This window comes from Heterodontus francisci, chromosome 8 (genome assembly GCF_036365525.1).
Source record: "Heterodontus francisci isolate sHetFra1 chromosome 8, sHetFra1.hap1, whole genome shotgun sequence".
NCBI lineage: Eukaryota > Metazoa > Chordata > Chondrichthyes > Heterodontiformes > Heterodontidae > Heterodontus > Heterodontus francisci.
This window is the reverse complement of record NC_090378.1, coordinates 7,909,631-7,924,468: the sequence shown is the minus strand read 5'-3', so window position 1 is coordinate 7,924,468 and position 14,838 is coordinate 7,909,631. Positions and strand designations below refer to the sequence as shown.

The 14,838-nt window shown below is 42.6% G+C and overlaps 1 protein-coding gene across 2 annotated transcripts in view; it reads right to left on the bottom strand.

Annotated features, from left to right (window-relative positions):
• The window catches only part of syde2 (synapse defective 1, Rho GTPase, homolog 2 (C. elegans)), a 176,340-nt gene that overhangs the window by 14,546 nt on the left and 146,956 nt on the right, over positions 1-14,838 (bottom strand). Inside the window, exon 6 of one of the 2 annotated variants that reach the window (XM_068036595.1) lies at positions 9,426-9,657. In XM_068036595.1, the coding sequence (XP_067892696.1) occupies positions 9,426-9,657 (232 nt within the window). Of the gene's footprint in view, positions 1-9,425; positions 9,658-14,838 lie in introns of those variants that run through there. The other variant, XM_068036596.1, reaches the window with a different exon arrangement.

Sequence of the window (14,838 nt, the reverse complement as noted above, 5' to 3'; positions counted from 1 at the left end):
CTTGCAGTTCCCCTCCAACTTGCAAACCATCCTGACTTGGAACTATCTTGCCGTACCTTCACTGTCGCTGGGTCAAAACCTGGAACTCCCTCCCTAACAGCACTGTGGGTGCAACTACACCACATGGAATGTAGCGGTTCAAGGAGGTTCACTACCACCTTCTCGAGGGTAATTACGGATGGGCAACAAACGGTCACCTTGCCCGTGACACTCACAACTCAGATCTCAGTAGAAATTCATTCAAATGCTTTTTCAGTCTCTTGTACCTCTTAATCCAAATCAATTCTTAGAAACCATAGTCGCTGAAATCTCAGATGTCAGAAGTTGTTGAATTAGACATTTAAACACTTCCTGCTTCACTAGTGAAAGATTGCTTTCATTTAAAAAAAAAGGAACTTCTGTTTCCTGAAAATAGAAACTTTACAGTACATCACTCCTTTAAATCAGCCTTCAGGAAATTTTCCTCAAAAGTCAACACATGCTACATCTGTTTCTTGGCAGATAATTACCAGAACAGCCAGAGGACTAGACAGTTTAAAAAGATTCTAAAGCAGGAATCCGCATTAAACTATAACCATTCTTTTAGCTTACTAAAACTGTATGAAATAACTGAGCCTAGGCAATTTAACTCCAATTCCAAATTTCATTGGGAAAAGTGAAATTGCAGGCAGTCAGCAGTACCCTTTTCCATAATAAATTGTTAGGGAAAAAAATCCTTTTGTGCACTAGGATGATGGCATAATGGAACCGCAAGTAATTTAGGCAAGTAGAGTTCTTGGATTAATGACAGAAATAAATCCCTAGAGGGCATTTCACAAATGCTTCTCAGCATAACATGCAAAAATGTGCACTTCAATCAATTGTGAGCAGCAAATACAGTGTACTAAAGTGAAAGAGGTACAAGTAAATTGTTGCTTCACCTGAAAGGAGTGTTTGGGGTCTTGGATTGAGAGGAGGGAGGAGGTAAAAGGGCAGGTATTACACCTCCTGCGATTGCATGGGAAGATGCCGTGGGAAGGGGACGAGGTGTCTGAGGTAATGGAGGAGTGGACCAGGGTGTCGCGGAGGGAACGATCCCTTCGGAATGCTGACGGGGGAGGGTAGGGTAAAAGGTGTTGCTATGGGCACCCACATAGGTCCTAGTTATACTTGTCCTTTTGTAGAATCTGTCGAACATTTCTTGTTCCAATCCTACTTTGGCCCCCTCCCCCAACTCTTTTTCTGGTACATTGATGACTGTATCAGTACAGTTTCCTGCTCCCGCCCCGAACTGGAAAACTATCAACTTTGCTTCCAATTTCCACCCTTCTCTCACCTGTACATGGTTTACCTCCGACACTTCCTTTCCCTTCCTCGACTTCTCTGTCTCCCTCTCTGGAGATAGGCTGTCCACTAATATTCATTATAAGCCCACCAACTCCCACAGCTACCTCAACTACACTTCACACCCTGCCTCTTGTAAGGACTCCATTCCATTCTCCCAGTTTCTCCATCTCCCACGCATCTGCACTGATGATGCAACCTTCCACAACAACGCCTCTGATAGGTCTTCCTTTTTCCTCAACTGAAGATTCCCCCCCAATGCGGTTGACAGGGCCTTCAACCCTGTCCGTCCCATTTCCCTCACCTGCCCTTACACCTTCCCTTCCCTCCCAGAACCGCGACAAGGTTCCCCTTGTCCTCACTTTCCACCCCACCAGCCTCCACATCCAGAGGATCAACCTCCGCCATTTCTGCCACTTCCAGCGTGATGCCACCACCAAATGCATTTTCCCCTTCCCTCCCAGCATTCCATTAGGGATCGTTCCCTTCGCGACACCCTGGTCCACTCCTCCATTACCTCCGACACCTCATCCCCTTCCCATGCAGTTGCAGGAGGTGTAATACCTGCCCTTTTACCTCCTCTCTCCTCACTATCCAAGGCCCTAAACACTCCTTTCAGGTGAAGCAGCGATTTACTGGTACTTCTTTCAATTTAGTACACTGTATTCGCTGCTCACAATGCAATCTCCTCTACACTGGGCAGATTGGGTGACCGCTTTGCTGAACACCTCCGCTCAGTCCGAAAGCATGACCCCAAGCTTTTGGTTACTTGCCATTTCAACACTTCTTCCCCCCCACCCCCGCACCCCCCCCTGTTCTCATACCAACATTTCTGTCTTTGGCCTGCTCCAATGAACATCAACGCAAGCTCGAAGAGCAGTGCCTGATCTTTCAATTAGGCACTCTCCAGCCTTGCGGACTGAACATCGAGTTCAATAACTTCAGAGCATGACTGGTGTTTTTTTAACCACGTGCCTGCTTTTCACGTAGTCAGAGCTGCTCATTATTCCACTATTTGGGGCGGCACAGTGGTTAGCATCCCCTGGTAAATTGGCCATTGTAAATTGCCCCTGGTGTAGGTAGGTGGTAGAAGAATGGTGGGGATGTGGTAGGGAATATGGAATTAATGTAGGATTAGTATAAATGGGTGGTTGTTGATCGGCACAGACTCGGTGGGCCGAAGGGCCTGTTTCAGTGCTGTATCACTCTATGACTCAATTAACACTCTCTCTGGACTAATGCTTTGTCTTTCACCACTAACATTAACACATGCTTTGCCTTTGTCCCAGGACAGCATTGTTATTTAATCTCTCTCTGCCCTATCAAACACCTTCCCCTTTGTTCTCTCCCCCACTCCCCTCCCCTTCACTTGCTTAAAACCCAATTCTTTTCTAACCTTTGCCAGTTCTGATGAAAGATCACAGACCTGAAACGTTAACTTTGCTTCTCTCTCCACAGATGCTACCAGACCCGCTGAGTATTTCCAGCACTTTTTCTTTTGCTTCAATTAACCAGGTTGTTCCACTATATTTCTATTTCTCATCTACATCCTGCCCCTCGGCAAGATCATCCGAAAGCATGGCGTTAGTTTTCACATGTATGCTGACGACACTCAGCTCTACCTCGCCACCACCTCTCTTGACTCCACTGTTGCTAAATTACCAGACTGATTATGTGACAACCAGTACTGAATGAGCAGAAATTTCCTCCAATTAAATACTGGGAGGACTGAAGCCATTGTTTTTTGGTCCCTGTTCCAAACTCTGTTCCTTTGCTACCAACTCCATCCCTCTCCCTGGCAACAGTCTGAGATTAGGTCAGTCTGTTGCAACCTTGGTGTCACATTTGAAACCGAGATGAGCTTCCGACCTCATGTACGAAACAGAGATGAGCTTCCAACCTCACATTCGTGGAATAAGACTGCCTATTTCCACCTCTGTAACATTGCTTGACTTCTCCAGTCTCAGCTCATCTGCTGCTGAAACCCTCATTCATGCCTTTGTCACCTCTAGACTTGACTATTCCAATAAAATGAAATGTTCTGATGAAAGGTCAGACCTGAAATGTTGACTCTGTCTCCCTCCCCACAGATGCTGTCAGACCTGCTGAGCATTTGCAGCACTTTGTTTTTATTTCATATTTCCAGCATCCGCAGTATTTTACTTTTATTTTATTCCAATGCACGCCTGGCTGATCTCCCATATTCTACTCTCCATAAACTTGAAGTCATCCAAAACTCTACCGCCTGTGTCTTAACTCGCACCAAGTCTCATTGCCCCATCACCCAAGCTTGTTGCTCTACATTGGTTCCCTATCAAGCAATGTATTGATTTTAAAATTCTCATCCTAGTTTTCAAATCCCGCTAGTCTTCCCCCTCCCCATCTCTAACCTCCTCCAGCCCCAAAACCCTCCCAGATATCAGCGCTCCTTGAATTCTGGTTTCTTGCGCACCCTAGATTTTAAATTGCCACACCATTGATGACCACATCTTCAGTTACCTAAGCCCCATATCTGGAATTCCCTCCCTGCACCCCTCTGCCTCACCAATTCACTTTCCTCTTTAAGACACTTCTTAAAACCTACCTCTTTGACCAAGTTTTTGGTCATCTGCCCTAATATCGCCTTTTATGGCTCGGTGTCATATTTTATTGTATAATGCTCATGTGAAGTGCCTTTGGGAATTTTATTACGTAAAAGGTTCTATATAAATAAGCTGTTGTTATATGTCACTGTACAGCACTGTCTTTAAAAACATTTAAAATGAAATATAAACAAACCTCACTAAATTCATAATATACTTATGACACGAAAATTGGTGGTGTTGTAAAGTGAGGAGGAAATCCTTAGATTACAGGGAGATATAGATGGGCTGGTAAGATGGGCGGAGCAGTGGCAAATGGAATTTAGTCCTGGGAAGTGTGAGGTAATGCATTTTGGGAGGACTAACAAGGCAAGGGAATATACAATGGACAGTCGGACCCTAGTACAGAAGGTCAGAGGGACCTTGGTGTACTTCGTCCATAGATCACTGAAGGCAGGAGCACAGGTAGATAGGGTGATTAGGAAGGCATAAGGGATACTTGCCTTTATTAGCCGAGGCATAGAATATAAGAGCAGGGAGGTTATGATGGAGCTGTATAAAACACTAGTTAGGCCACAGCTGGAGTACTGTGTACAGTTCTGGGCACCACACGATAGGAAGGATGTGATTGCACTGGAGAGGATGCAGAGAAGATTCACTAGGATGTTGCCTGGACTGGAGCATTTCAGCTATGAAGAGAGACCGAAAAGGCTAGGGTTGTTTTCCTTGGAGCAGAGAAGGCTGAGGGGGGGACATGATTGAGGTCTACAAGATTATGAAGGGCATTGATAGATTAGATAGGAAGAAACTTTTTCCCTTAGCGGAGGGCTCAAGAACCAGGGGGCATAGATTTAGGGTAAGGGGGTAGGAGGTTTAGAGGGGATTTGAGGAAAGTTTTTTCACCCAGAGGGTGGTTGGAATCTGGAACGCACTGCCTGAAGAGGTGGTGGAGGCAGCAACCCTCAACATTTAAGAAGTATTTGGATGAGCACTTGAAACGCCATAGAATACAAGGCTACGGGCCAAGTGCAGGAATATAGGATTGGAATACTTGGGTGCTGGATGGCCGGCACAGACACGATGGGCCTGTTTCTGTGCTGTATAACTCTATGACTCTATCTGTGATTCTAAGGTATTTTAACCCTAAGTGTTTGCATTAGAAAAGACATGGAGGAGACTTTTAGCCTTTCCAAAATTTTCCTGATTACATTTAAAATGTCCAGACTTCATTGAAAATGTTTATGGATGTAGTTTTGCATCTCCAAGAACGTGTGTGCTTTATCGTCTCAAGAGAAATTAAATTTCGTGCAAACTTCAATTTTGGATGCATTGGTTCACTAATGTCCTTCAGGGATGGAAATCTGCTGTCCTAACCAATTTATTGGAGTTCTTTGAAGTAACATGTGCTATGAATAAAGGGGAACTGGTGGATGTACTATACTTGGATTTCCAAAATGCATTTGATAAGGTGCCACATCAAAGGTTACTGCAGAAAATAAAAGCTTATGGTGCAGGGGGCAACATTTGGCATGGGTAGTAGATTGGCTAGCTAACAGAAAACAGAGAGAGTAGGTATAAATGGGTCATTTTCTGTTTGACAATATGTAATGAATGATGTGCCACAGGGATCAGTGCTGGGGCCTCAACTTTTTACAATTTATATAAATGACTTAGATGAAGGGACTGAAGGTATGGTGGCTAAATTTGCTGATGACACAAAGACAGGTAGGATAGTAAGTTGTGAAGAGGACATAAGGAGGCTACACAGGGGTATAGATAAGTTAAGTGAGTGGGCAAAGATCTGGCATATGCGTACAATGTGCGAAAATGTGAAATTGTCTATTTTGAAGGAAGAATTTTTTTAAAAGCATATCACCCAAATGGTGAGAGATTGCAGAGCTCTGCGACGCAGAATGATCTGGGTGTTCTAGTGCATGAATTGCAAAAGGTTAGTATGCAGGTACAGCAAGTAATTAGGAAAGCTAATGGAATGTTATCATTTATTGCAAGGAGAATTGAATATAAAAGTAGGGAGGTTATGCTTCAGCTAAACAGGGCATTGGTGAGACCACATCTGGAGTACTGTGTACAGTATTGGTCTCCTTATTTAAGGAAGAATGTAAATGTGTTGGAAGCAGTTCAGAGAAGATTTACTAAACTAATACCTGGAATGGGCAGGTTTTCTTGTGAGGAAAGATTGACAGGCTAGGCTTGTATCCGCTGGAGTTTAGAAGAGTAAGAGGTGACTTGATTGAAACATATAAGATCCTTAGGGGTCTTCATGGGGTGGATGTGGAAAGGATGTTTCCTCTTGCGAGAGAATCTGGAACTAGGGGTCGCTGTTTAAAAATAAGGAGTCGCACATTTAAGACAGAGGTGAGGACAAATTTTTTTCTCAGAGGGTCATGAGTCTTTGGAATTCTCTGCCTCAAAAGGTGGTGGAAGCAGAGTCTTTGAATAATTTTAAGGCAGAGGTAGATAGATTCTTGATAAGCAAAGGGATGAAAGGTTATTGGGGGTAGACAGGAATGTGGAGATGAGGTTACAATCAGATCAGCCATGATCTTATTGAACAGGCTCGAGGGGCCGAGTGGCCGACTCATGCTCCTAATTAGTATGTTCGTATGTTCTAACCTGGTCTGGCCTACATGTAACACCAGACCCACAGCGATGTGGCTGACTCTTAACTGCCCTCTGAATGGCTTAGCAAGCCACTCAGTTGTCAAGGGACATTAGGGATGGGCAACAAATTCTGGCCTTGCCAGCGACGCCTGCATCCCATGAAAAAATAAAAAGGTGACAATGTCTTGGAACCATATTGCCTTTCCTTCACTGTAGCTGGGCTAAAATCCTGGAACTCCCACCCTAACAGCACTGTGAGTGTACCTACATGGACTGCAGCAGTTCAAGAAGGTGGCTCACCATCACCTCAAGGGCAATTAGGGATGGGCAATAAATGCTGACCTTGCCAGCAAAGCCCACATCCTATGAACGAATATAAAAAAAAATCAACAGTATTGAAGACTAAATCAGTGATGTGTGAACACTTGAACACCGCATGCTGCCGAGCATTTTTGTTTGGCTGAAACTCTTCTGTGTTTGATCCATTCGTATTTCTACACTTCACAGATTAACCCGATAGCATTTGTGACGTGACTATGTTAGCCTGTGCATTCTGGATTTAATTAACTGGGGTTGGGGATAAAAGAAAGAGAATGACAGAATCAAGTGCCTACATATTTGGAGAAAATATTGTCAGCAGTTATTGTTGCAGACTGGGATTAACAGCATAGTAATGGCATTAATAAAGTTATATTTTTGTAGTTTTATTTCTGCAATATTAAGGTTTGTTTCAGCTTCACATTCCATGAATTGAAAATTTACAAAACTACCTGGCCAAGGGGGGACAGGACTTCTCCTGGACACGACAGCAATTAGTTAAACAAAATGAAGAGGTGAAAAATACTGTACATTATAGTAAGCAGTAATCATTGTGGTCAAAATATTAAAAATTGATAACTATATTTCTTCTTGGGTAATGATGGTACATGCTGTTTTTAACATAAGCAGCCAAGGTAATGGAAGAAAGTGAAGGTGATGAGCAAACAATGACCTCAAAGAAAGTCAACTGGAATATAGATTTGTTGATAATTATACTTAATCATAAGAGGACTTCAAAGCAAGGTTTATAGTCAGCTGTTCTATTACCACTTCATTTGCCTGAGATTTCCAAAACTAGCATTTTTCACTGTTCGGATTTGCATCTTGCAAGATTGCAGACAGAGTTCAATGAAGAGGGATAGGAGCAGGCTTGTCTGGACTGGTTGGGCTGGGGTTCTATCACATTTTGTCACATGTTCAAACACCAGCTTGCTATTACTGCAGCTCAATTTATCTTTGAACTTGCTCCTGAATCATTCTGCCTTGCTACTATTCACTCTCTATGGCCTAGTAACTTGCCCCGAAACAAAATCCTCCAGGGATAAGGTTTGGGCAGTTTGGCCCATTTCTTTTCAACATATATATTAGATTTGGAACAAAGGTGATTTTTTTTTCAGGTGATTTGAGGAATATTTTGTTTTGATGGGATGTTTATTTTAACATGGCAGATTCGACTAGATCAGGGGTGTCCAAATTCTTTGCATGAGGGGCCACATTATAAATTCTGTCCTACGTAGGAAGCCGGTGAGCAAATTCCAGAAGGATAAAGGCATTAAAAATTTATTTTGTTAATCAAAACAACAAAAATGTACATTTTTGAGAAGAAGCTTTAAATGAGAACATTAATATATTAATTTACTATATTAAACACTGCTTTACTGAGATAACGGCATTGTTTTTGCTTGCACAAGTAGACAACGTCTGCCTGCACACCTGATGTAGCAATGCAGAGTATTCTAGATAGATGTCCATCTGTCAGGAGTGATTGCTCTTTCTCTCCCCTGCATTGTGTCCGTCTCCCCAATGTAGAGGCTACCACACTGTGAGCAGCGAATACAGTATACTACATTGAAAGAAGTAAAAGTAAATCGCTGCTTCACCTGAAAGGAGTGTTGGGGCCTGGGATAGTTACCTGCCCATTTACCTCCTCTCTCCTCACTATTCCCAGGCCCCAAACACTCCTTTCAGGTGAAGCAGCGATTTACTTTTACTTCTTTCAATGTAGTATACTGTATTTGCTGCTCACAGTGTGGTAGCCTCTACATTGGGGAGACCAAGCGCAGACTGGGTGACCGCTTTGCGGAACATCTCCGCTCAGTCCGCAAGCAGGACCCTGAGCTTCCGGTTGCTTGCCATTTCAACACTCCCCCCTGCTCTCATGCTCACATCTCTGTCCTGGGATTGCTGCAGTGTTCCAGTGAACATCAACGCAAGCTCGAGGAACAGCATCTCATCTACCGATTAGGCACACTGCAGCCTGCCGGACTGAGCATTGAGTTCAATAATTTCAGAGCATGACAGCCCCCCATTTTACTTTCATTTTTAGTTATTTTTTCTTCCTTTTTTTTTTACATTCCTTTTTACATTTTTTACAATCTTTTTTTGCATTTATTTCATTTCATCTTAGTTTGTTCAGTTTGCTTACCCACTGTTTTTTTCAGGTTGTTTTTCTTCAGGTTTGCACTTGCTGCTGTTCAATATTCAGTGTATTCACACCTAATCTGTACTAATGCTTTGTCTTTCAACACACCATTAACATATTGTTTGCCTTTGCTCCGTGACCTTTTGGTCAGCTATGTGGCCTGGTCCAATCTGCACCTTCTCCTTTGTTATCTCTTGCCCCACCCCCACCTCACTTGTTTATAATCTGTGACTTTTCTAATATTTGTCAGTTCCGAAGAAGGGTCACTGACCCGAAACGTTAACTCTGCTTCTCTTTCCACAGATGCTGCCAGACCTGCTGAGTGATTCCAGCATTTCTTGTTTTTGTTTCAGATTTCCAGCATCCGCAGTATTTTGCTTTTATTAAAAATTTAGTTTGTTGCAGTTACACACAAGATGTTGACAAGTTTCTCTCACCTGGCCAAAGCTGAAGTAGATAATGCAATACTTCGATGTGTTTCTTGAAGTCCAGCGCACTGGCCAACTCCTCCGAGTCTGTAAAAACCCTGTGGCTATGGTTGGAAGTCTCCTGGCGCTGACTTAGAAGTACAGGCCCAAAACATACTGCCAAGTTCTGGCAGGTCATTTTATTTACCTCATGGTACGAAGCTACAAGCTTCAAGTGATCCAGCAGCATCTTCAGTGTTGCCTAATACAGAAAATACATGGGATGAGGAATGTACAATTGAAAGTAAGCAGGAATCATAAAATCAATTAAAGAACTATGGCTTAAAGTTTTGAAAGCAACAGTAAAGCGGTGTTTAGACATAATGACCTAAATATTCAGACAATGACTTGGATGAAGGGACCGAATGTATGGTTGTTAAATTTGCTGATGACACAAAGATAGGTTGGAAAGTAAGTTGTTAAGAGGACGTAAGGGCTCTGCAAAGGGATATAGATAGGTTAAATGAGTGGGCAAAAATTTGTCAAATGGAGTATAATGTGGGAAAACGTGAACTTATCTACTTTGGCAGGAAGAATAGTAAAGCTGCATATTATTTAAATGGCGAGAGATTGCAGAACTCTGAGGTACAGAGGGATCCGGGTGTCCTGGTACATCAATCACTCAAGGGTGGCATGCAGATATAGCAAGCGATTAGGAAGGCAAATGGAATGGAATATAAAAGTAGGGATGTTTTGCTACAGTTGTACAAAGCGTTGGAGAAACCACATCTGGAATACTATGTAGTTTTGGTTTCCTTACTTCAGAAAGGATATAAATGCGTTAGAGGCAGTTCAGAAAAGGTTCAGTCGATTGATACCTGGGATTTGGGGGGCTGTGGGGGGAATGCTGGGAGGTTATCTTATGAAGAAAAGGTTGGACAGGTTGGGTCTGTATCCTTTGGAGTTTAGAAGAATGACAGGTGATCTTATTGAAACATACAAGATCTTGAGGGGATTTGACAGGGTGGATGCTGAAAGGATGTTTTCACCTTGTGGGAGAGACTAGAACTGGGAATACTGTTTAAAAATAAGGGGTCGCCCGTTTAAGACAGAGATGAGGAGAAATTTTTTCTGAGGGTTGAGTGTCTTTGGAACTCTTTCCCAGAGAGCGGTGGAGGCAGGGTCATTGAATATTTTTAAGGCAGAGGTGGATAAATTCTTGATGAACAAGGGAGTCAAAGGGTATTGGGGGTAGGCAGGAAAGTGGAGTTGAGGCTACAATCAGATCAGCCATGATCTTATTAAATGGTGGAGCAAGCTTAAAGGGGCCAAATGGCCTACTCCTGCTAATTTGTATATTTGTATGTGCATGGCAGAGTGAGGGGGGTGGGGGGGGGTGGTGGTAGGGGAGCACAGTGACCAATTCCTGAATGGCAAGGTCTGAAATGCCCCAAATATTGACCTTTTGACATCACTGTAATAAGGCCAGCATGTCACACCAGCCCACTGATGAAGACTAAAAGAAAAATAGGGCCGCTGCATCCAAGTTAATCCAGGTGTCGATCAGGGATGAAGGTGGCAATTTAATACAGGCCTGGCCAGAAATATGGGCTAAAGAGGGCCAGCAATCTGTAGTTGGGAGCAATCCTGCTCCTCTTGGCTTCATTCAGGTTATGTTAATTCCTTCTTTTTTCAGGCGATCGTAGGACTAGTTTCCTAGTGTAACCTGTGATGACACAGGCTGCCTCAAGGCAAACTAATCTTGGAATGGGAAACTCAATCAGACCCTAACATCCGCTTCAGGCATGGGTAAAGGACGGTTTGTTTGTCCTTCCCAAGAATGGCGAGCGGCAAACCTCTAGCCAGAAGTGTGCACACACTTCTTGCCCGCCTTTTTGGGGCCTTAAGCATCTGCACAGCGCCTGAAAAATGGGCACTAATTGATGCAAATGCTATGAAATATACACTTACAAAAACTATTTTGTGAATGCATTTAAAAATCAATTCATCAGGCAAAATCTATTAATTGGATATCTTCTCAAGTAGAAATATTAAATTAGTCAATTCAGATTGCTCTTAAATTTATGCAAAATAGCTTCAAGCCAGTTAGCTTGCAAACATAAACATTACCCAAAATATCCCTATTATGTAGTTATAGAAAAAAACTTTTCAGTAAGAGTAAACAAAGTTTCCTGAATCTCTGCTTTACTTTACTCAAATGCACTTTAATAAATAGCATTAAATGCATATGAAAGGAATACAACTGCATGACAGAAGCCATCAGAAATAACTCTTAAATTCCCTACAACAGACTTCCTTTATAAGGCTCTCAAATATATCACAGCCTCTGATATAAAAAGCCACTATGATCTCTCGCAAAAAGACAGCCATTATTAAACATCCTCTTTGGTTTTTGAAGACAGCTTCATAAAAGGGAGTCCACTGTATGTCCAAACATATAGAAGTAATTCTCAGAACTGGCACACTGACAGTACTTATTTCAAGCACTTCTAATTTTAGTGGACTGGATTAAACAAAATATTGTTCAACTCTGCGTTAAGCTAGTTTAATTTATTATATAAAGCTGACTGACTTTCAAATTTGAGCAGGAACGGAAGCTGCTTACAGCACCTGAATACCAGCAAATCTTTCAACTCAGAAAGTCATCCCACTTAACTTTAGATTATTACTGGTATCCAAAGAATGCAAAGGAACAAAACCAGTGATAAGAATGTTTGAGCTGCGTCAGTGAAAAGCACAACAATGTGACATGATGGCACTGCAAATATACTCTAGACCTCCCTGATTCAATCACAGAAGGGCCTCAACAGCCAACTAAAAAGGTTCAGACTTCAGGTTTTCTATTCGATACAGGAAACTCAATCTGAACTCAAACCTTCTTCCTTGTAAATTTTGAAATGGCAATGACTTGTATCCCAATAACCAAGAAAGCTTGCAAATGCTGAATATGCATTTCAGCTTTCAATCAATTCTCAGCCATTATTTAAATAAAAAATAATCAAACACATCACAAATAAAAAGCCATTTACGAATAAGTTACATAGTTGCACATTGCTCCAGAATCTCAGTTAAATATTGTTAGGATTAGTTTACTATTTGCAATGATAAACATTTAAACCATGACAGTGACTGAAAATACACCTTAAACAAGACAAAACTTGGAAATTTCAGTTTAGAGTTAACTAAATGTCAAAACTTGTGACCAGGAAAGATTACAATCCTGGTAAGAAATCAAGATATCACGGCAGACCAGCCACATGGGCGGAGAGAAGGGTTCTTAACTGGTTGGGACACTCAACAACACATGCTACTCTATGACTCAAAATTTCCTCTCAGTTAGAAGAAATTATAAATATTGTGTGTTTTGTTGGGAGTGGGCAGGAATAAGTACTCCAGATTGAAAATGTTTTCTCTTTTTTGCTTGTAACAAGAATGTTTTGAAACTTAAAATTGTAGATATTGCATAACCTCTTCAAAACTGAATCTGTAATTGACATCAGAAACATACAAAGCAAATTTACGGCAACAACTTGCACTTATAGTACCCTTTGACAAGGAGAAACATTCCTATGCTTTACAGAAAAATAATCAGGCAAAAACAGACACTGAGAAAATGATCATCATGAGTGTTGACTAAAGTTCAAAGAGGTGGATTCTAAGGGGGTGTGGAAGGTGGAGATAGTTAGGGAAAGATTTCCAGAGCATAGCAGCTAGACGACTGAAGGCATAGCCGCTAATAATGGGCAAAGAGAGGATGACTGCACAAGTAACCAGAATAGGGGGTGGTGAGTGCATGACTGCAGGAGATTAGAGATAGGGAGGGGTCAAACACAGAAGAGAATTTTAAATTGGAAGACTGGAAGCCATTGTACGTCAGCAAGGGCAGGGGAAATGAGCGAGCAAGACTTTGGGGCGGCACAGTGGTTAGCACAGCAGCCTCACAGCTCCAGCGACCTGGGTTCGGTTCTGGGTACTGCCTGTGCAGTGTTTGCAAGTTCTCCCTGTGACTGCGTGGGTTTCCGCTGGGTGCTCCGGTTTCCTCCCACAGCCAAAGACTTGCAGGTTGATAGGTAAATTGGCCATTGTAAATTGCCCCTAGTGTAGGTAGGGATGCGGTAGGGAATATGGGATTAATGTAGGATTAGTATAAATGGGTGGTTGATGGTTGGCACAGACTCGGTGGGCCTGTTTTAGTGCTGTATCTCTCTATGACTCGTCACGGAATAGGATATGGGCAGTAGAATTATGGGTGAACTGAAGTTTATCGACAGTGGAGAAAGTCCAGGATGACTGGAGATGATGTCACATGGATGAAGGTTTAAGCAGATGTGTTGAAGAGGGAGTGGTGATAGCCAAATTTAGAGGTGAAAGTAGATTTTCAATTAAGAAACTGACTTTGGGGTAGGGGGCAGGAGGAAGAACCAAATCAGCGAAAAAAAATGAGCAAAGTAAAAAACTGGAGGCAGAGGTTATGATCTAAAATGATGGAACTCAATGTTCAGTCTTGTAGGCTGTAAAGTGCCAGTCGAAAGATGAGGTGCTGCTCCTTGAGCTTGCACTGAGCTTCACTGGAACACTGCAGCAGGCCAAGAAACTGTCATTTCAATTGTCCACCATGCTCCCACTTTGACCTTTCTGTCCTTGGCCTGTTACAGTGTTCCAATGAAGCTGTTTTTTTCTTTTCCCATGTTTTTCTTTGCTGGTTTTACATTTTTAATTTTTGCCAGTTCTGATGGACCTGAAATATTAACTGTTTTTCTCCCCACAGATGCTGCCTGACTTGCTGAGTATTTCCAGTATTTACTGTTTTTGTTGTAGTGGAGTGACCCTGCTAGGCCCGGTCAGTGTACACGTGGAAGCTGACTTCATGTCTTGAGAATGTCACCAAAGGACAGAATGTAGATGGGAGTGGGCAAGAATATATCCTTGAGCAACTCCAGAGGGAAGAGACAAAGGGGCGAGAAAATAAGCCAACTTAAAGATTTTATTTTATTTAGAGATACAGCACTGAAACAGGCCCTTCGGCCCACCGAGTCTATGCCGACCAACAACCACCCATTTATACTAACCCTACAGTAATCCCATATTCCCTATCACCTACCTACACTAGGGGCAATTTACAACAGCCAATTTACCTATCACCTGTAAGTCTTTGGATGTGGGAGGAAACCGGAGCACCCGGCGAAAACCCACGCAGACACAGGGAGAACTTGCAAACTCCACACAGGCAGTACCCAGAATCGAACCTGGGTCCCTGGAGCTGTGAGGCTGCAGTGCTAACCATTGCGCCACTGATGCTCTGGTTAAGATTGAACAGTTAAAAGTGGAACCAAGGAGGAGCAATCCCACTCAGCCAGACAACAGGAGAGGCGGATCCTGTGGTCAAGCATACAAAAGACTGCAACGAGGTTGACAAGAGCAA